Consider the following 22,089-nt stretch of genomic DNA (forward strand, 5'->3'; position numbering starts at 1 on the left):
CCGAGAGAAATACAAGGTCAAGCATGTGTCCCGCCGAATGGGTTGGGCCTCGAATTACTTGGGTCAAGCCCATGGCTGTCATGGAAGCCATGAACTCCTGCGCCCCCTCCGAGTTTTCACCGAGCGACGGCAAATTAAAGTCCCCCAGGACCATCAGCCTAGGGAACTCAACTGCCAGCTCGGCTACCGACTCGAGGAGCGAGGGGAGGGCTGCTGCAACGCTGTTGGGAGGCAGGTACGTTAACAGCAGACCCACTTGACCCTTGAGGTCCAACTTTAACAGCAAAGACTCACACCCGACAATCTCCGGAGCAGGGACTCTACGAGGAACTAACGACTCTCGGATAACAGCGGCCACACCCCCACCCCTTCCCTGGGCTCTCGGCTGATGTAGCACCTGAAATCCTTCTGGGCACAGTTCTACAAGGGGGACTCCTCCCTCTGGGCCCAGCCAGGTTTCAGTAATACATGCCAGGTCTGCCCTCTCATCTAAAATTAAGTCCCGGACGAGAGGAGCTTTATGTACAACAGACCTGGCATTTAGCGACAACAGCCTGAGACCAGGGTCCTGACTGCTTACGCCATCTGGTCTCGGAGTGGGACTCCTAGGGCCGGAAGGAGGGATCTCTGTAATGTAGCGAACCCTCCTTCCCCGGTAATGGCCTGCCCTAAAGTCCCCGCCGTATCTGCCTCTCCCTGTTACGACCGTAATACCCCGACCCTCTCCCGTGTCTCTAGTCCCCTCAACCACCCCCGTGGCCCCCGCATCTCCCGGCAGGTCCTCCGAATCATGCGTACTCATACACTCTTCCAAGCAGTCCCCACGTGAAAGTTAAAAAACACAAAATTTTACAACAATATGGTTATAAAAGTGGGCCATTCATTCATCTCACACATATCTCATACATATCCCATACAAAGAAAGAAGAGAAAGATGAAAGAAAAGGGAGAAATTAAAAATTGCGCAATTAATTAAGTTAAAGTGCGAGTTCAGGTGGTAAAAGTCGGCTCTCAATGTTCAGAGTTGGAATGGCTGGATAAAATCCAAAACAGAAGCCAACAACGGTCCATAGAAGATATATAGATAGTATGCAGGGGAATGTCTTGTCTTCCCCCTCGCCTATAGGCCTGAAAGGGTCCAAAGTCTGGTGGTGGCTGGAACAGGTTGAAGAAGAAGGGGGGGGTATGTTGGTTGTTAGGACGCCGACTCCCCCTCCATATTTCTGCCATCCTCTATCTCTCCTTTCATAAAACATATGCACCACAAAAGCACAGTCCATGGCGTCCTGAGAGTTGTAATTAAGTGGGCGCTGTCCGAGTTGGTATTCCAGGGGCAGTGACGGGTAGCAAAAAAGTGCTGCTTGAGCTCTTTTGCTCAAAGCCAAAATAGTTCTAATGTTGTGGAAACATGCATACCTTTGCACAGATGGGTGCAGTCCCCGCAACCGCTGGGCTGAAGCTCCAAGGAGCGTGTGGAGGAATTCAATCAGCCAGATGCACTGGGCTGCTTGCAGTCTCCTGCCTCATCCCAGTTGTGGTGGCAGGAGTAGACAAAAACAGCTCTGGCAATGGAAAGGGTGGGGAACAAGTTCATTGGAGGATGAGGTTTGAAGGAGGGGGCCAAGACACCATTCCCCAAACTGCTGGTATGTGTCCTGTTTACATTCGGTAGACCGGGCTGAATCCATGCTGGCCTGATGTCTCCTCTTCACATTGGGTACACCTGGCCGAAGCCTTGCTGGCCCGACGTTTCCTCTTCACACTGGGTAGACCAGACCAAAGGCACCTTCTTCGCATTGGGAAGACTGGGCTGAAGTGACGTGGGCTGCCCCCTTATATTTTACAGGACAACCCTGTGGGCCGGATCCAACCCACAGGCGTTGTGTTTGACACCCCTGATCTATAGCATCTTTTACTGGAAATATTTCTTCTTAAGAGATGCAGTCCTGGAGTGGTGGTGGGGTAAAGAACTGGTGTTGGCTCTCTGGTCTTTCAAAAATATGTAAACCTTTTTCTGCTATTTCACTTGGGGCTTTTAGAGGAGTGCGTAGACAGGAGGTTGGTTAAGGCTTCAAAGGCCCATGCCTCCCTTTTAATTAACATTTATTTTCAAATTTTAATAATCTTTACCCCTATTTAAATATTTATGCTTATCTTTTATTTTTTTAACATTTTGTCTAAACACCGCCAAAAGTCCATAGATGGGAACTTTCTAAAATGTGTCTGTGTGAGAGGGAGGAAGGGAGAGGGGGGGGGGATATGGAGATAGATAGATTTAGTTTCGATGATATAGTTTAGATAGGATGGAAAATCACGTAGCCAGATATAACTAATTATGATACAAAGAAAAATATGGATAGAAATATTAGATGATAGACTATAGATTGATAGAGATGATAACTAGATCGATCAAGACAGAGAAATACATACATACATAAATGCACATAGATAATAGATAATGATAGATAATAATAGATGAATGGGGATGGATGATAAACATCTTAAAGGTGCCCTTGGCCAAGTTCTCCATTGCTCCAGCAGGCTCCACAGGCTCAGCAAAGAAGACTCCTTGGGCAGAAAAGATTCAAAGAAATGAAGTCTGAGGTAAATTTTACCTCAGATGAGGTTGATTTAACTAGGGCCGGAATGGCTTCCCTTCAGCGGGAGAGAAAGGGGGATTCTGGTAAATGAAGGAGCAGGGAAACCTTTCGGAGGCGAGGGGAAAAACACTCCTTTTGGGGAAGTCCCGTTTATTTTCTGCTCCTATTCTTTCCCGCCCTTACGGGGAATCCTGTAATTTTAGGCAGAATCCTCCAGGGGGCGCCCTCAGCCAAGAGAAGGTAACGCCGCTCGCTTCCCCATTGGAGGAGGTGTGACATCACAACTGCTTGCCGCCGCTCTAGGACCGGGCACTCGCTCGCCTTAATCCTGAGAGGCCACGGGAGATTCTGGCGGCGGGAAATCCAGACGTCCCCCGGGTGGGGTGGGGTTCTTTCCGTGCAAAGGGATGCAAAGGAGGGATGTGAGAAAGGAACAGGAGCTTCCCCTTTGGTCCACTAGAGGGCGAACGTTTCGGCTGCTTTCCAGAGGAGGCTGCGAACGGAGGGGCGTCCTCGAGCCTTTTCCTCTCTAGAACGTAACACTCGCTCTCCTTAACCCTTGGAGTTCCGCAGGCGCTGAAAAGGCTGCAGGAGAGATTTGCAAGGGAGGCATCAAGACCTGATGTTGTGTGGGGACTCTTCCCATGCGAAGAGAGGCCGTGGAGAAAGAGAGACACGTGCCCAGCCCTCCTCCGGGTTCAGTCCCGGATCGCATGCATGATGGATGAAACCATCCTCCATTCAGAAGTTAATCCCTGCAACTTCAGGACCATCCAATACCAGGAGGCTGAGGGTCCCCGAGGACTTTGCAGCAAGCTCCACAACTTTTGTAGGCGATGGCTGAGACCAGAAAAGCACACCAAAGCCCAGATGCTGGACCTGGTGGTTCTGGAGCAGCTCCTGGCTCTTCTGCCCCCAGAGATGGAGGGCTGGGTGCGGGAGTGTGGAGCAGAGAGCAGCTCCCAGGCGGTGGCCCTGGCAGAAGGTTTCCTCCTGAGCCAGGCGGAGGAGCAGAAAGAACAGGTTGAGTTGCAGGTGAGACACATTAGTCTAGGGAGCTCAAAAGGGAATGAAGAATATGTTTGAATTCTTCACTCCTCCTTCCCAAACTTCCCTGGCATTCAGAATAGGTGGAGATGTCTCACCAATTCCTGTAGGACATTGTTCCATTGTTTTCTCACTCAACCTCACTGATGGATATTGGGGGCTTTGAGGTTGACTTCCAAATAGAAAGTCCACTTTATTTCATGTGATGTGCATTAATTCTGCTTCTTTTTTCCTTCCTCCTACTTGAAGTGCTGCACTGTGGAGATCAGAGATCCTGCAGGAAAGAAGAATCCATCAAATCCCCCTCAGGAGCCATTTTGCAGGAGGATCCCTTGGGAAGATCCAAGTCGGGACACCTCAGGAGGCAATTGAAGGATCTTCAGATTACCCATCTGTCTTACCTTCACTATCTTTTGTCTTCTATAGAATATTTCCTCCAATTTTGTTAATTATGGATTTATCTCTTACAGAGATACAAAGAATGAAGTTTTCTGTTTTTTACGATGGAGCGCAAACAGTTGTGGAACCTCCAAATCAAGTAAGTGTGGGAAGTTATCATCCAGCCCTCTCCTAGAAAAATGAAATATCCTAGGAAATATCGAAAAGGCAGAATATTTCTCTGGATGTGAGGAGAAAAAAACATGTTTTAAAAGACAGAATAGTTCCCTGTAGCTTTCTGCCTATCCCCACTGTTAATGGGCCAAGCTAGTCCACTTTTACATAATAAAGACTTCTCCACTGCAGCTGCAGGGGGAAGGGATATTGGAACTGACCGCATGGCATCTGAGAGCTCATCCATACCTGGATTCAAAACACAGCCTAGAGAGTAGTCCCTGCATGGCCCCATGGGAGTCTAACAACCAATCAGAATACATTTCTTACACAGGAACAGGAAACAGAGAGTTGGGACTAAACAGGGTATAAAAAGCCTAGCAAGGTCTTCCTTCAGTCTTCTCTTCTTCTTCACCAACATTGAAGCATGTGATCACCTTTTCTGTTCAGGGCTCAAACCAAGTGGCCCTGTCCAACAATAAACCATCTTTCCAAGCAGCCTCCATGTCTCCAGTGTCTTTTTCCCCACTTGAAGCTGAACCCAGAAGGACATTTCTTACATCATAAAAAAGAGAAAAATTGTTAGTTTTGTATTCTCCCTTTCCTTCAGTAAGTATAGTGGTTGTGCAGAGTGCTCTCTCCTATTTCCCCTCCTTGTTTGGACTGGATAATTTTTGTGTTCTTGAGAGACATAGAAAGCATAATAGTAGGTGCAAGTTGCTTTCAATACAGCTTCCTCTGTAGAATATTATTGGGACATGATGGTTTGTCATTTCTAACCTCTGATTCTGTTTAGGAGATATTTTTTAAAAGCCACTGGTTAACTTGTTCTGCTAGGTAACCCACCCCAACCCAACTATGTATGGGTTTACAAGAAGTAGAAATGATTGTTCACTAGGACTCCAAAATCCCTGTTGCATTTACTACTGCTTAGCTTGATATCATCTGTTCTATGCTTGTGCATTTATTTTTTCTTTCCAAAATGTAGAACCTTACATTTCTAGCTTCTGAATTTCATTAATTAGATATGGCTCAAGCTGTTGATCCTTCCATATCTCGAGTTATATCTCCTGGAGTTTTGGTATTCCTGTTAAATTGATGAGTTCCCCTTCTATCCCCTTGTGTAAAACCTTGTTGAAGATGAACAGATTTTGCGAATCCTCCTGTTCTGTTCTTTTTTCCATGTTCAGGAGAGTCTTGTGTCCTTCGAGGAGGTGGCTGTGTATTTCTCTGAGGAGGAATGGTCTCAACTGCATCCTGACCAAAAAGTACTCCATTCTGAAGTCATGCTTGAAAACCATAGGAATGTAGTCTCACTCGGTAAGAGTTTTCTAGTCCTCAATCAGAGAGTTCAAGGAGACAGATTATAGTTAGTTTGTTATTTTAAAACCACTAATCAGATATTGTCTCCTGGGAGGGAGAAGGATCTGGCCTTCTCGTACTCCAAGGAAGGAAAGAGCTCAATTGCTTGGATGCTTTCTGTGCCATTTCTTATCTGTATTTTTCCATTTCTGTTGGAACTTATCTATGGAGGCTGAAAAGAATGAGGTGTGCTTTTATGTGTCCTCTGGAGCTCATGTGAAAGGATTGTTTGTCGTTGTCTTTAACTCCTCAAGGGGGTGTCTCAACTCCTCAAGTTAAGCATAATGTATTAATAAGGGAGATCGGAACAGCAAAAAAAAAGCTACTCTGAAAATCTAAGGAATCCGCTCTCAACAAATGAACCTGCAAACATGTGGAAAACTCTTGAAAATATCACGAGGTACAGCAAACCTTTCCATGCTGAAGGAAATTGACAACTGGCAGATGACCCAAATGTGTTTTTTCTGTAGGTTTGAGAGCAAACTACTGTCACCTATCTCCACAATCCCCATCTCAGACACACCAACAACAGACAAGCCTCCGACAACTGACTCCATCCCTTTGGGCCCTGTACCTCTGAAGATTACATAAAATGATATGAAAGGTCTATTTCACAGGAAAAAGCGAGGAAAAGGACCAGGTCGAGACTAGATAACTCCTGCTTGAACATCATTAGAGATGTTCAAATTCTCTACTATCATCCCTGTTTGAAGAAATCTTCCATCAAGTAACTGAATCACTACAGACTGGTTGCTCTTATATCTGTAGTTATGAAAACCTTTGAAAGGCTGGTGCCGGTTCACCTGAGAACCATCACGGATCTGCTGTTAGACCACTTGCAATTTGCCTACCGAGCAAATAGATCAGCAAGTGATGCTGTTAATATGGCTCTCACTACATCCTACAACATTTTGAATCTCCAAAGACCTATGCAAGGGTCCTTTTTGTAAACTTCAGCTCGTCATTCAATACCATCATTCCAGATATTCTTCTAATTAAACTAAATCAGCTAGCTGTGCTTGACCACACTCATAAGTGGATTATAAGTTTTCTAAGAGAGAAGAAGCAGCAAGTGGAGGTCGGCAAAACCCCATCAGACACCTGTACAATAAGGTATCTTATTAGGAAAGCCGCCTATACTACCACTTCCTATAATACTAGACCACACAGTATCAACATAAGATACCCCTATGATAGATAGAACTTTCAACTTTCTAGGTTCTATAATATCTCAAGACTTCAAATGGACACTTGTTCTGACCCCTCTCCGACCTGCAAATCACCCAGACACAGGCTTGGCTGTTTACCACTCTTTAATCGCTGCTTTATCAACTCCTTTGGCTGAAGGCCCAGACACGACTCACATGCAAGACTAGTTGAAAATCCAACAGAAACAGATACACGACAGACAGAGTATTCCAATAATGTTTCAAACGGTTGTGTCTTGCAAATGACTCCTCCCACTTCTTTACTTATATACTCTCTTGGGAGGGGCCAAGCCACAACCACCTGGGCTTAATTATCGTCTCTGAATCTGCCTCCGCAGCTGCTGCTTCCGTTTCTCCACCCTTCTTTGGCATCAGGAACAAACTGCCTTGAGTCCTCCCCACTGCTCCATACCTCAGGCTCCTCCTGGTGGCCAACCAGCCTCTCTGGTCCCTGCTTTGAGTCTGAACCCTACCCAGGGTCCTCCACATCTTCCCTGGCAGACTCATATGGTTCCTCGCTATCCAAGTCCATCAACAGCTCAACCGGATCCTGCTGGGCCACAACAGACATCTAACATCAAAAAAGCACAACAAAGAACGTTCTTTCTGTGCCAACACAGAAAGCTCAAACTACCCAAGGAGCTGCTGATACAGTTCTACAGAGGAATTATTGAGGCTGTCGTCTGCACCTCTATAACTGTCTGGTCGGCTCTGCAACCCAACAAGACAGACACAGACTTCAACAGACAATTAGAACTGCAGAAAAAAACAATTTTTACCATCCTGCCTTCCGTTTGAGGACCTGTATACTAAATGAGCCAAGAAAGAGGGCTATGAAAATATCTACAGACCCCTCACAATCCTAGATATACATTTATTTTAACTTTTACCCTCAATATGATGCTATAGGGCCCTTATGGCGAACCTATTGCATGCGTGCCAGAGGTGGCATGCGGAGCTATTTCTTAGGGCACGTGAGGCATTCCCTTTACAGCTCCAGGTCCATGCGCATGCTGGCCAGCTGATTTTAGCCTTCATTTTCGCTCTTCATGTGATCTTGATTCTATCCCTCAGTTTATGTAGCCTAGAACTGTGTTGGCTTTTTTGGCAGCTGCTGCACATTGCTGGCTCATATTTAAATGGTTGTCCACTAGGACTCCAAGATCCCTCTCACAGTTACTACTATTGAGCAAAGTACCACCTATACTATACTTGTACATTTCATTTTTGTTGCCTAAATGTAGAACCTTACTCTTTTCATCATTGAATTTCATTTTATTAGATAATGCCCAATTTTCAAGTTTGTCAAGATCCTTCTGTATCTTTAGCCTATCTTCTGGAGTGTTGGCTATTCCTGCCAGCTTGGTGTCATCTGCAAATTTGATGAGTTTCCCATTTATTCCATCATCCAAATCATTGATGAAGATGTTGAAGAGTACTGGGCCTAAAACAGAGCCTTGGGGCACTCCACTGCATACTTCCCTCCATGTAGATGCAGTTCCATTGAGGACTACACGTTGAGTGTGGTTGGTCAGGCAGTTACGAATCTATCTGGTGGTGGTGCTGTCTAACCTACATTCTTCTGCTTTATCTACTAGTAGGTTATGGTCTACCTTATCAAATGCCTTACTGAAGTCCAAGTAAACTATATCGACGGCATTCCTCTGGTCCACTAATTTTGTCACTTTGTCAAAGAATGCAATAAGATTAGTCTGGCATGATATGTTTTTGACAAACTCAAGTTGGCTTTTGGCTATTACTTTGTTTTCTTCTAGGTGTTCGCTAATTCGTTGCTTGATTATCTTTTCCAGAATCTTTCCTTGTATCGAGGTCAGGCTGATAGGTCTATAGCTTCCTGGATCTTTTTTTCTTTTCTTTTTTGAAGATGGGAACCACATCAGCTCTTTTCCAGTCCTCTGGCAGTTCCCTGGTGTTTCCTACATACCTTAGTTAGCTGACTAGCAAAAAGTTCGTCTACTTCCTCTGCTTTGTTGGGTGGCCTGTAGTATAGACCTATGGCAATGTCATTTTCCCGCAACCTTTAATATTGACCCAAACGCATTCAAGATAGTTCTCATCATTGTTGTGCTCTATTTCTGTAGAGATGTAGTTATTTCTTATATATAGTGCAACTCCACCTCCTCTTTTATTTGGTCTATTTCTTTTAAATAATTTAAATCCTTCTAGTTGTATGTTCCATTTGTGGGTTTCATCCCAAGTTTCTGTAATGGCAACAATGTCGTATCTGCCCTTATTTACTTGAATTTCTAATTCACCCTGTTTATTCCTCATACTCTGTGCATTGGTGTATAGACATTTGAATCCATTTTGATTGACCCTGTGTTTACTGTCTACATAACCTGTGTTATGCCTGACTGCCTCTACTTTCTTGCCACTTGTATGATTCGTGCACATAGTATGGCACTCACTATTAAATGCTTGGTTTTGCTTGACAGCAGGAGTGATAATCTTACCCGCACAAACATCTATGTTACATGCACTGATAACCCTATAAGTTTTAGATTGCTAGGGACAGAAATGTTCTGTATCAATTAATTCTCTGTCCCCGCTGTTCAGTTTAAACTTTTATCCAGAAAATCTATGAATTTAATGCCAAGTAACTCAGTCCCTTTCTTGGATGGGTACAAACCATCTCTTTTGTACAGTTTTTCATTAGACCAGCTGCAGGCATCATGACTAATAAAACCAAAGCCTTCCCTATTACAGCACTCCTTTAACCACACATTAAACTCTACTACACGCTGGCCCTTCCCTTTTTGTTCCTTATATACTGGTAAAACCTCTGAAAAGATAAGCCTACAACTTACACTACTAAGTTCATACCCCAAGCTCTGGAAATCATTCTTCACAGAAAGTACATCTTTTTGAGACATATCATTTGTGCCAAGATGTATAATAGCATCAACGTCACAGTCCTTACTTGCATTCTTGACTATCTTAAGAATACACTTCGTGTCTCTGCTGGCAGTAGCACCTGGCAGACACCTCACCTCTTTTAAAACCTCCATATCCTCTCCTAAATTTACATCCCTTACGATTGAATCGCCAACCAGAAGATGACTTCTCTTTTTACATACCTTGATCTTCTTGTGCGACTGATGTGTGATACCTGGTTCCCCATTTCACCTTTCTTAAGAAAGTTCTTCATTTTGGACCACGATCCCCTTCTTATTTGAGAGTGAGAGCTTATGCACTGAAGACAAATTCATGTTGTCTAATCGCACTTGGCCTATAAACACCCTATCCTGCTGAGACTAAACTTGCGTCAATGTAGCGAGCAATCAGTTTCTTTGCCTACTTTGGTGCATTTGCAGAAAACAGGCCTAAAGTGGAGGAGGAGCCAACGTTGCAATGCTACGGATGTGCTGTCTCGATGCTCCGAGACCGCAGCTGATACTTTTGTTGCTGTTTGGTCCAATCGGACCTAAACTGTCCCGAAGAGATGGTGAACAGGAAGAATACGTCTTGCTGACCTCAGGGGCATCACAAAGTCCCTGATCAATGCAAGAGAAATTCTTCAAGCCAGCAACAAAAAATCCAGCCAAGGCTGATGAAGTCGGGGCGGCTCCAAAAAGGAAGGATACGGAAAGAGAAAGTGTTACCAGCTGGTGAGGAACTTTTACTGTTTTAAAAAGAGACTGCCTATAAAAAACTTAAAATTATTTTAAATTGGAGAACAGAAGAATCAAGTGGTGGAATTAAATTTGGAATGGTTTTGGACAGTGGTTATCTTACTTTTTAAATGCTATCTTCATGGACGGAATTTATGCAAGCCTTTTTAAACAAATGGATTAAGTTTTGTTCTTCTATTTTTTTTCTTTTATTATTCTCTGTAATCTATGGACTAAAATTTTCCTCTTTCATTACTTTGGGTGTTCTCCTAACCCATTTAAAAATTGGACTCTTTTTTCTAATTTGAAATACAAAAAAGATACAAAAAGAAATAAGGAAATTTGCAACAATAACACTGCTACTCAGAGGCTGGAAGGTTTGTGTATTGGAAATGGAAAACTTTATTTTCTTCACTGATTGTTTTGGCTTGGCACTACATGGTCTCACTGCTTGGTTATAGAGAGTGATAAGAAGAGAAGCATATAGATGTCCCTTTGAAGTATATCTTTAACCAGAGAAAAGTGAAAACAAAATGTTTTTGTGAATCTATGCTTAATTTTATTAACCTTCCAAGCTAGAGCAGCTGTGTTTGTTAGCTGGAGATAATGGCACAATTTCAACAGCAGAAACAAACCTTAAGCTTGCAAAAGATATTTTCAGAAATACAGAAATTATCAAATACATATGAGAGGATAGAGAAGAAGCTGGAAGACTTAGAGCACCTAATGAGAGATCATGCAAGATCAGTAGCGTGAAATCTTGCACTACTGATACTGTATGATCTCGCACTATATACTTTAGGCCTCAGCTAACTGAAACCTGCACGAGATCCAGGGCAATAGGCTTTGCAAACAGAGGAAAGATCTCTTTGGTTTCAAACACTTTTGCCCAGATCTCATTCAGTCCTCAGTTCATAGAAAACACAGTCCTAAAGTACTAGCATGAGATATTGCACTATTGATCTCACGTGATCTCGCACTAAAGTAGTTTAGGGGCCTGTTCTCTGCGGACTGAGAAGAGCCCTTGAAAGCCGATGAGACTTTAGGCAGTGAAATATCCTTAACCCACCCCAATAAATCCTAGGTTTTCTCCTAATTCCTCTTTAGATGTTTCCCCTGATTTTTCATAATGCAAAACTGACTTTGAGTGAGATTTGCATATATAGAGATAATTGCAAGAAAAGAGATATTTTCTAAATATTTTCAAAGCTTTCATGACTCATGAATATAAAAATCATATCCATATCACAGCACTGTAGTCATGCAAAATATAACATAATGGAGTTTCAGAAAAATTCAGAAGACAATTCATAGACTTTCTACAGTTTGATCTTTTTATTTAACCTTATCATTTTCCTTTCTCTTTTGCTTTGAAGGTAATAACGGGCAGGAGAATCAAGATTCCTGTGAACTGTTCCAAGTGATCAATGCTCAAGATGGAACAGAGAACTTTGAAATGGAATTAGAAAGCCATGAAAGAAACCGGCCAAATAATTGGAATCAGGAAAGCTCATCTTCCACTGATGCTCTGATGCATGACTTTCTTGCCCAACAAGAGAAAATAAGGAAAAAATATATTGGGAAAAGTGTGAAGCTAATTAAAGCTAAATTACATGTAAACGGACACTATTTAACCCAAAACAAAAGAGAAGATGCTATAAGAACATACAACAGAGAAAATTGCAATGGGACATTCATTCTTTCTCTTGGAAATAACTTCTGTCCATCTCAAAAAGTGATTCACACAAAAGAATGCATGGTGTGTGGAAAGACGTTTTCTCAAAATGGAGGTCTTCTTCGCCATAAGATGATCCACACGGGGGAAAAGCCATATAAATGCATGGAGTGTGGAAAGACTTTTGTTCGAAAATGTGACCTTCTTCGCCATAAGCTGATCCACACAGGGGAAAAGCCATATAAATGCATGGAGTGTGGAAAGACCTTTGCTCAAAATAGTCATCTTCTTTGCCATAAGCTCATCCACACAGGGGAAAAGCCATTTAAATGCATGGAGTGTGGAAAGACCTTTGCTCTGAGCAATAGACTTGCTACCCACAAAAAGATACACACAGGGGAGAAACCGTTTAAATGCACAGAGTGTGGAAAGACCTTTGTTCGAAATAGTAATCTTCTTCGCCATAAGATGATCCACACCGGGGAAAAGCCATATAAATGCATGGAGTGTGGAAAGACTTTTGCTCAAAATGGAGGTCTTCTTCGCCATAAGATGATCCACACAGGGGAAAAGCCATATAAATGCATGGAATGTGGAAAAACCTTTGCTCGAAATAGTCATCTTCTTCACCATAAGATGATCCACACAGGAGAAAAGCCATATAAATGCATGACGTGTGGAAAGACCTTTGCTCTTAGCAGTAGACTTACTACCCACAAAAAGATGCACAGAAGGGAGAAACTGTTTAAATGCATCGAGTGTGGAAAGACCTTTTCTCGAAATCATAGTCTTATTTCCCATAAGATGATCCACACAGGAGAGAAGCCATATAAATGCATGCAATGTGGAAAGAGCTTCACTCTGAAAGGTTATCTTACTTCTCACAAAAAGATCCATGTTCGAGAGAAACTATATAGCAATAACAATTCCACTTAGGGTAGGAGGAGCCAATGTCGCGACAACACAACGTGTCATCTCGATTGTCTGAGACCGCCATTGACACTTTTGCCACTGAACGGTCCAGCACGACCTAAACCTTCCCGGAGAGACGGTGATCAGGAAGGCAAAGTCTTGCTGGTCTCAGGGACACCGCAAAGTCCCTGATTGACCCAAGGGAAGCCCTTCAATCTGGCGACAAACGGGCAGCCCCCAGGCTGATGAAGTCGGAGATGGCTCCTGAAGGAAGGAAGTGAAAGTGAGTCCATCGGGTGAGGTTTTTTTTTTACTCTGAGAAAGATTGCCCAAAGAAACTATTGTTTATCACAGCAAAAGATGATGAACCCCATCATCAGCCCCAAAAATTAAAGAAGTGAATGAAAATATAGAAGATAAAGACAAGACAATAGATGAGCTTATTAATGGAGCAAATATGGGTGAAAGCGGAAAGAAGGGAAGATGGAAAAGTGAACTTGACAACTTGGAGCTTTATCCCAGATTTCAAGATACAGGAGGGGAAAAAGGGTGATAATGCTTGAGTTAGGAAAAGAAACCTATTCAGAAATAAGTTTGACAACCAAAGACAAGCTAATGTTAATAATTCAAGGGCAACGAGACTATTTGAGAGATCTTTTAAGCAGTAAAGTGCGGAGAGAAGTTTATAAAAACGATAAAGGAGCTGAAAAGAGAATTGATACAACAACTGGCAAGTGAGATAAAACTGTTTTGTACTTGAAAGATACAGGTTGATAATCAAAGTTCACGATAAAAAGTTAGCTAATTTTTGGTGATTAATAAGTGGGGATTTCAGTATTTTGTAGACTATTTTAGATTATCATTGAATGTTTATTTGTTAACATATAATTAACTACAACAGTAATAATGAAATGATAGCCTTAATTAGTATAAGTAACCTAGCTATAAATTTTAAATTGGGACCTGGTGAAAAGACCTATACATTTTATTAATAAATTTTTGTTTATATCTTGTTATAAAGGTATAATTAATTTGGGTCTGAAGAGAGGAGATGTGATATAAATAGTAAATAATTTTTTCGTTAATCACAATAATAACAAGAAAATGTTAATGGATATTTTTGGTGATTAATAAGTAGGAATGTTAGCATTTTCTAGATTGTTTTAGATTCTTATTAAATGTTCATTTTGTTAACATATAATTAACTACAATAATAATAATGAAATGATAACCTTAATTAGTAAAAATAACTTGGATATAAATTGTAATTTGGGACTTGGGAAAAAAACCTATACATTTTATTAATAAATTCTTGTTTAGAGCTTGCTATAAAGGTAGAATTTCTTTTGGGCCTGATGAAAGGACAGGTGATATAAATAGTAAATAATAACAAGGAAATGTTAATGGATAATGTTTAATGATATATGTGTGTGTTGTACTAGTAAAAGCAAATTGAATATAAGCTTTAAATTGTGAGTTGGGGGGAAAGTGGGGGAATGCTTAAATATCATACTAATTGATTTTGTTTCAGAATATGTTATAAAGATATAATGTTATTGGAGGTTTATTGAAATTGCGAATGAATGCCAGTAGGTGGTTGTGTCTTTAAATACAAATGATTTTAGATAAAAGCACATTTAAATAATTGTAATTAAATGAGAATTGTGGTACAGTGATAGTAAAATACATTAAAAAATTCTTTGATTTAAAATGTACAATTCAATTTGAAAGAAGTATATGTAATGATTGTGGAAGAAACGCATGAAAGGTATTTGTAACCAATCGACATGCTTTCTACAAGATGTAGTGAAACATGATTCTTTTGCGTTTTTGTTTAATTAAAACAATAAAACTTTAAAAAAAACCAATTTGTCTTAGGGTTATCTACCACTCCACAATGCTTCATAACACTCTCTGAGCAGTTTAGAAAGTTAGCATATTGTCCCCAATTTACTGACCTCAGAAGGCTGGAAGGCTGAATCAACCGTGAGCTATTCAGGATCCAGCTCCTAGTTGTGGCCAATTAGCTTGTAGTACTGAATTCTAACCACTGCCCCACCATGATTTTATATATTTTTACTATATTTTTGGGACTGTAAGACGCTCCAAAGTATAAGACGCCCCCAACTTTTGGGGAGGAAGACAAAGGAAAAAATGTGCCTCTCACTCCCAACAATCTATCACCTTGCAGCAAACACCATACAGTCCAGTCAGCTTCAGCACAGCCTGATTTAACAGGAGCAGCTGATTGGTGGTTGGATCTCCCTCCCAGAATATCTCTGATAAGCTGTTCCAGGCTGCGGGTTTCGCAGGCACTGCCACCTATCACTGCCTCCGCAGGCTCAATTTTTGGCGTATTCCAGGTGGTGGCAATCCCTGCTGCCTGCAACAGGCGGGAAATGAAGCATGCAGAGGCCAGAAATGGGGTATGCGAACACCAAAAATGCGACATGCGGAGACTAAAATGGGGTGTGTGAAGGCGGCAATAGGTGGTAGCATTGATGGGTGGAGGCTATCCCCGCAGCCTGGAACAGCTGATTGGAGGTAATCTGGAAGGTAGATCCAACCTCCAATCAGCTGCACCTGTTAAATCGGGCTGTGCTGAAGCTGACCAGGCTATTTGCTATTTGCTGCAAGGAGGTAAATTGCTGGGAGGCAGAAGCCGAAGGGTGGCGGCTGGTGGGTTGTAGTATTTGTTCCCGAAGGCTGAAGATGAGTGAAAGTAAATCAATCCAAGGATAGCATAATCAACAGCAGTTTATTGATCAGCATCAGAATCAACAGCAGAATCAACAGCAACTTTATTGAGCATCAGACAGGATTTTTATAGTTTCTGCATATTAAATGTTTTATTCATTTTCATTTTCAATTTTGTACATTCACTTATATACGGGATATTTGCAATAATAATAATATAATAGTAAGAAAAAAAAAACCCCAACCTAAACACAACTCATAAACCCAACCTATCACTTTCATACACCCCTTCTTCTCCCCCTCCAACTTTCCTTTCTCCCTCCAACGATCACCCCTCCTACTTCCCTTTCCCCTCCTATCTTCCTTTCTCGCCTTCCTCACCCTCCTTCCCCTCTCATCCTCCTTACATTCCCCTCTTCCTCCCTCCTTACTTCTCCCTCTTCCTTTCCTCTACTTCTCACTATGGTGCATTTCTCTATTCCTTACGCCAAAAAGAAAAAAGAAAGGAAAAAAGCAATAAGAAAAAAAAGAGAAAAATAAAAAGAAAAGATAAGGAACAACAGTATACAAGTGTATTCTTCTTATTCTATATATTGAAACTATATCTCCACCCCCCCACCCCCACCCCAATGAACCCCCCTCCCTAACCCCCTCCGACTTCCCAGGTCACACACCCGGCACAGTTCAGTACCATTCACCTTCAAATTATCTTATTAACAATAATAATGAAAATAAAATAAAAAGAACACTCCGAAAAAGAAAAAAAAGAAAAACAAAAAAGTAAATAAAAAAAAAAATTGAAAAATCTTTTGCATTATGCTCAGCCTCCCATCATTCTTAAAATTTAAACAGTGTGAATCATTCCATTTATATTTTGTCCTCGTCCCTTACTTCTTTGATATTTACCCCCATCTTCCTGTAGACTCTCCAGATAGCCTTTCTTAACCTTATATTCAAATATTAGTTTATACAAAAATCAATTTATCTTCATACTTTCGCTACTCATCTTCCTATCCTTCGTTTCACGTCTCCATTCCTCCCAAGCCCAAATTGCATAAGATTAGGATCTCTTCACTTTAAAATCCTGAGCTTTTTATGTTATACTTCAAACATGTAAATTCGTAAAATGTGTGCCCAAAATCCATACCAGTTCGTTCAATCCCAAGATCCCTTCATCAATATCCCGCTCCACCTTCCTTTCTGCCCCACTCTTCCCAACTCCATTCATCCCAAACCGCAATTCAAATAAATCTTAGTCCCCGCTTTCCTCACAGAAAACACTTCATGCGCAGTTTGGATTGAAATTCAAATAAGTCTTGTAAAAGTCCCGTATAATATCTGTCTAGAATAAGCAATGCTTCTTTCCATTCCTCATCAGTACACAGCTTTACCATTTCATACCAAACAGAAATCCTAAAGTTTTAATCAGTCCAAAAGCTTAGAAAGTATTTTAAAGACGTCGCTGGGTCTATATTCTTTACTCTTCTGCCCTTCCGGAAAGAAAAGGCAACCCTCTGCCTTATAACCACGTGTCCCGCTGCTTTGAAAATATGACTGAATCCTCAGTTTCCGCTCTTCTGCCTCTCCAGTAGGGGGAGAACAACTCCCTCCTTCTTGTAACCAAGTGACTTGCTGCTTATCTTTCCTTCACCTTGTCCTTCCGCGTTTCCAAGTGAGTCAAGAAGCCCCGCCTTCAGAGTTTTATAATAAAAGTCCCGAGCTTCCGAAACAGAATTAATACGAAATCTTTGATTTTCAAATGTAACTGTGATTCCAACTGGAGCTTCCCATTTATACTTTATTTGACGATTTCTAAGTTCTTGGGTTAAAAAAGTATAACCTCTCCTTGCTTGCAGCATCTGGAGCGGGATCTCTTTAAAGACAAACAAATCATGGCCATCGATTCGGAGCCTGTTATTGTAAAATTTTTGAGTAATCGCATTTCTGGATTCTCTTGTGAAAAAGTATATAATTATGTCTCTTGGAAGCTGTCGTTGCTCTGCTACACGCGAATTCTGGCGATAGATTTTTCGAATATTCCAATCAAAATTGAGTCCCGGACCTCCCACCGCTTGGCTGAAAGCTTCTACAAACGTCTGTTTCAAGTTCTCTCCTTTCTTTTCGGGCAGTCCTCTAACTCTTATTGCAGACGCCTTTCTGTTATAATTTACCATTGTAAGTTGTGTTTGAGTATCTGTAATCTCTTGTTGTAATGCTTGGATATTAGAAGTCAAATTAAAATTAGCCCCCTCCAAAGTTTCCAATTTCGTCTCCATTTCTTCAATATAATCTGTTAAAGTAGACGTGACTTCAAACATATTCGCATTCATCTGGGCAATTTTGGTCTGTATTTTATCGCATAAATCCAACACAAATTCTTTAATTTCTTTTCTAAAGTCATTAATTATTTGAAAGAGAAGCTCCTGTGTCAAAGAATCTCCAGTAGATGGCGTAGGAGACAAAGGCAGCGATTTGGTAACAAGTTCTTTAAGCACGAGGGGGGAGGATTTTTTTGCCTGTTTAGACCTGGGAGACATTATAGATAAAATCTGAGAATAGACAGATAAACAGTGTCTTCAGCTGGTCAGTTCTCCATAAATTATTTGTAGATTTTGCTCATTAATGAGTAGCGGTCTCCGGGGAAATAAAGCCAGTTAATTACGTCATCAATCACCAACACAGTAAAAACGCCATTTTGTATCCCAATTGCGCAGAGAAGTTCAAAGGAAGAACAAGGCTGGTGTTTAGATAGTTAAAAAAAAAAACACACATCACAGAAGTGAGACCCGCTCGTATTATCTTAAAAACAATTTATCATTGTCCTGAGTGTGGGAGTCGGCTGTCTAGGGCTGCAAAAAGGCAGCTGCGAAGAACTGGCTGGAGATAAGAGCTCAGTTACGCTGGATCTATTCTCTGTTCGCAGCCCAAAAAAAAAGGAAAAGGGCTGTGAACTACGAATAAATCCTAACACCTGAGCTTCTGCCTGTCCCTTTCTGCCAGAAAGGGATGATATCTATTGATCTTAATTAGATATACAGACCAGAACTCTAAGAGGGGCTCCGTTGAGCTCCTCGGCGACAGGCTCCTCCCACAGGAAGTCCCCGGATTTTTATAGTTTCTCAGTTCTCACCTACTTTATGTGTTATTCCATTATTGGTTAACAAATCTCCAAAGTACAGTAGTTGGTTAGTAATTGGTTAGTAATTACATCATTGGTATTCATGAGAATGTACATGTTTTCACACACAATGAAAGAATCAAATGTTATACAAGAGCCAAGGTGGCGCAGTGGTTAAATGCAGCACTGCAGGCTGCTGCTAGATCAGCAGGTCAGCGGTTCAAATCTCACCAGCTCAGGGTTGACTCAGCCTTCCATCCTTCCGAGGTGGGTAAAATGAGGACCCACATTGTTGGGAGCAATATGCTGACTCTCTGTAAACCGCTTAGAGAGGCCTGAAAGGCCTATGAAGCGGTATATAAGTCTACTGCTATTCAAAGCAGCAAATGTTTCAGGTTATACATTGTTTCATCCTGTGTCCTTGCACATGCCTGGGAACACTGCAAGCAAAGAATTGCTGAAGTTTGCTATCACGTGTAACCGCAGTTGCAAGAACCATCCAGATGAGAGCATTGTAATAACCCTACATTTGGTAAGCGGGATTTCGGCAACATTCACTCTTTAAGACCCAAAGACATTTTCACCAACTTTTTGGGGGGGCAGGGGAAAGTGCGTCTTATAGTCTGAAAAATACGGTGGGTGTGGACACATTGTGCCTTTCTGATCCAAATGAAACAAGATTGAATCCAACAAAATGAAATTTAATGTGGAAAAAAGTAAGATTTTACACATGGGCAGAAAAAACAGATTACATGAAACCTGGTTCAGAAACAGTAACAATGAGAGAGACCTTGGAGTCCAAATGATTACTTAAGCATAAGTCACCTATGTGCCGCGGCAGCCAAAAAAGCCTAATACAATCCTTATTGGAAATGGAGGCATAGAATCAAAATCACGTCAAGTATACTAGTACCCCTTTACAAAGCATCAGTAAGGCTACACCTGAAATGCTGCATCCAGTTTTGGTCATCACATTACAAAAAAGAAGTTGAGCCTTTGGAGAAAGGCCAAAGAAGAAAAGCTAAGATAATTAAAAGCTTGAAGATTAAAACATATGAAGAACAGTTGCAGGATTTGGATTTGGCTAGTCTACAGAGAAGAAGGATTAGGAATGACACGATAACAGTATATCAGCATTTCAGAGGATGCCACAAAGAGGAGGGGGGTCAGTTTATGTTCCAAAGCAGCAGAGGGCAGGATAAGAAAAAATGGATGTGAACTAATCAAGGAGAGTAACAACCTGGAATTAACAAGAATCTTCCTTACAGTGAGGACAATTAACTTACCAATATTTTAGAAGGGTGGGGAGCAGGCTCATTGGAGGATGAGGTTTGAGGGAGGGGGCTGAGTGCTCAGGGGCAGCAGTCTGGTAGTGACTGGTTGGGCTGCCTCATAAACATATTTGTGTGAGAATGCCTATACACTTTATTGGTTAACTCTTGTATTTCCTGTATGTGTAATTATGTAGGGAAGGTTAAAAGAAATGTGCCCAGACCCTCACAAGTGTTAAACTGAACAATGAACCTTGAACAATTAGCACATGATGTTTTATTTATGTTGAAGGTACTATCATTTGAAGATGAGCAATGCTACTTGTACGTGAAGAATGAAAATCTTTTTCTTAAGTTTGTTTATTGCAGCTTCAATTTGGGGGGGGGGGGGTAAGGTTAGGATTGGGTGTGGTCATCTGGGTGGGCGTGACCAGCTTTACACCACTCATTGGACATGGCTGATTTCAAATATTGTTTTTAAAATATTGCTCATTAAAGGTTCTGAGTCAAACTGGAAAATAAAGAAATAGATAGAGATTGATTTTAACCACTTTTCCCTCTATTTAAATCGCCAATGTAGCAAATCTATATTTGTGTCCATGGTGGACGAGTCTTTACATCCCAGTGGAGTCTTCAGCTCTTTTTATTTGCTTTTTTTCCCCTTTTTCTCTGTTTACTGATGATCTAATGCTATCTTTTTTAAAAATAGTTTTTATTAAACATTTTAATCTTTAAAAGCAGAAAGAAAAACACAACAATAAAAAAACAAAAAACAAAACATACATAAAAAACATAACAATGTAAGGTAAATTATATAGCCTTCTGTATTGGCTTTCATGTTTAGCCTTTATAGTTCTCCATTCTGCATTGCCTTCCTATTGATTTCAACTTCTCCAATGATATAACAAGAGTAGTACTTAACATAGTATTAATTATTTATATCGCCATTATATTTACATTCTCTATTTTCTGTTTTGGCTTTGACCAGATGCCCTCTGCCTTCCCTTCCAACACAAGGCAGCAGCAGAGCCGATCACACTTTCCATTTTGAGGTCATTGTGAAGATATAGGAGCCAAGGTGGCGCAGTGGTTAAATGCAGCACTGCAGGCTACTGCTAGATCAGCAGTTCAGCGGTTCAAATCTCACCGGCTCAGGGTTGACTCAGCCTTCCATCCTTCCGAGGTGGGTAAAATGAGGACCCGGATTGTTGGGGGCAATATGCTGACTCTCTGTAAACCGCTTAGAGAGGGCTGAAAGCCCTATGAAGTGGTATATAAGTCTACTGCTATTGCTATTGCTATATGTGTTTTTGCAGGTGGGGAAGAATTGCGGGAGTAAAAGCCCCCTGCCCACCTCATCAAGGGGCAATGCATTGTTTCCAACCCTCTGACAGTTTCCCCATTGGGAGAGGCCCCAGAGAGACCACCTGGTACCTTCTCTTGACTTGTTAGGAGCAGCTCCATCTGCTTTTACCAGCAGCCTCACTCTTGCACCCAAACCTTCTTTTCCCTTCCGTTCCTCTTCCTTTCCCTCTTTCTCTCTCTTTATATTTCCCCTTTTCTCCCCTCCATTCATCACCTCCTTTCAACGCTCCCCTCCACCCCCCTTTCCCCTTCCTCTTTCCCACTCTTTCCAGAAACAATGGATGGAAACTAATCAAAGAGATGAGCAACCTGAAATTAAGGAGAACCTTCCTGCCTGTGAGGACAATTAATCAGTGGAAAAAGAAACCTTCAGCACTGGAAGTTTTTAAGAAGAGGTGGGATAGCAACTTATCTGAAATGCTTCAGCAGCAGGCTGGACTGGAAGATCTCCCTCCCGGCCCTATTCTATTCTAGAATTCCAATTGTAGAATAGAATCTAGCTCCATGGGAATGGGAGTCCTTTAAGCAAATTCAGATGAGCTTCAGCATTTAAGAAAAGAAGGAGACATTACAGCCTCCTTCCTGCTTTTCCCCATTGAAAAATCTCCCTTTCTACTCTTCCTGCTCTATTCCGATTCAGATTATTCAGA

The 22,089-nt window shown here is 41.5% G+C and overlaps 1 protein-coding gene and 1 pseudogene across 1 annotated transcript; both read left to right on the forward strand.

The window, feature by feature from the left end:
• Positions 1 to 22,089, forward strand: part of LOC116502609 — a 46,297-nt pseudogene that overhangs the window by 13,022 nt on the left and 11,186 nt on the right.
• On the forward strand, positions 2,833 to 4,086 carry LOC116503436 (zinc finger protein 24-like). Its single transcript, XM_032209845.1, has 2 exons — positions 2,833 to 3,635; positions 3,897 to 4,086. The coding sequence occupies exons 1-2, from the start codon at positions 3,318 to 3,320 to the stop codon at positions 4,017 to 4,019; spliced, it is 441 nt and encodes a 146-aa protein (XP_032065736.1). The 5' UTR covers positions 2,833 to 3,317; the 3' UTR covers positions 4,020 to 4,086.

This window comes from Thamnophis elegans, chromosome 2 (genome assembly GCF_009769535.1).
Source record: "Thamnophis elegans isolate rThaEle1 chromosome 2, rThaEle1.pri, whole genome shotgun sequence".
NCBI lineage: Eukaryota > Metazoa > Chordata > Lepidosauria > Squamata > Colubridae > Thamnophis > Thamnophis elegans.

Bases quoted from the DNA above. Each gene is read 5' to 3' on its own strand.
- LOC116503436 (XM_032209845.1), top strand. From the start codon at position 3,318: ATGATGGATGAAACCATCCTCCATTCAGAAGTTAATCCCTGCAACTTC. The intron at 3,636-3,896 runs GTGAGACACATT...TCCTACTTGAAG, and splicing joins AAGAACAGGTTGAGTTGCAG to TGCTGCACTGTGGAGATCAG.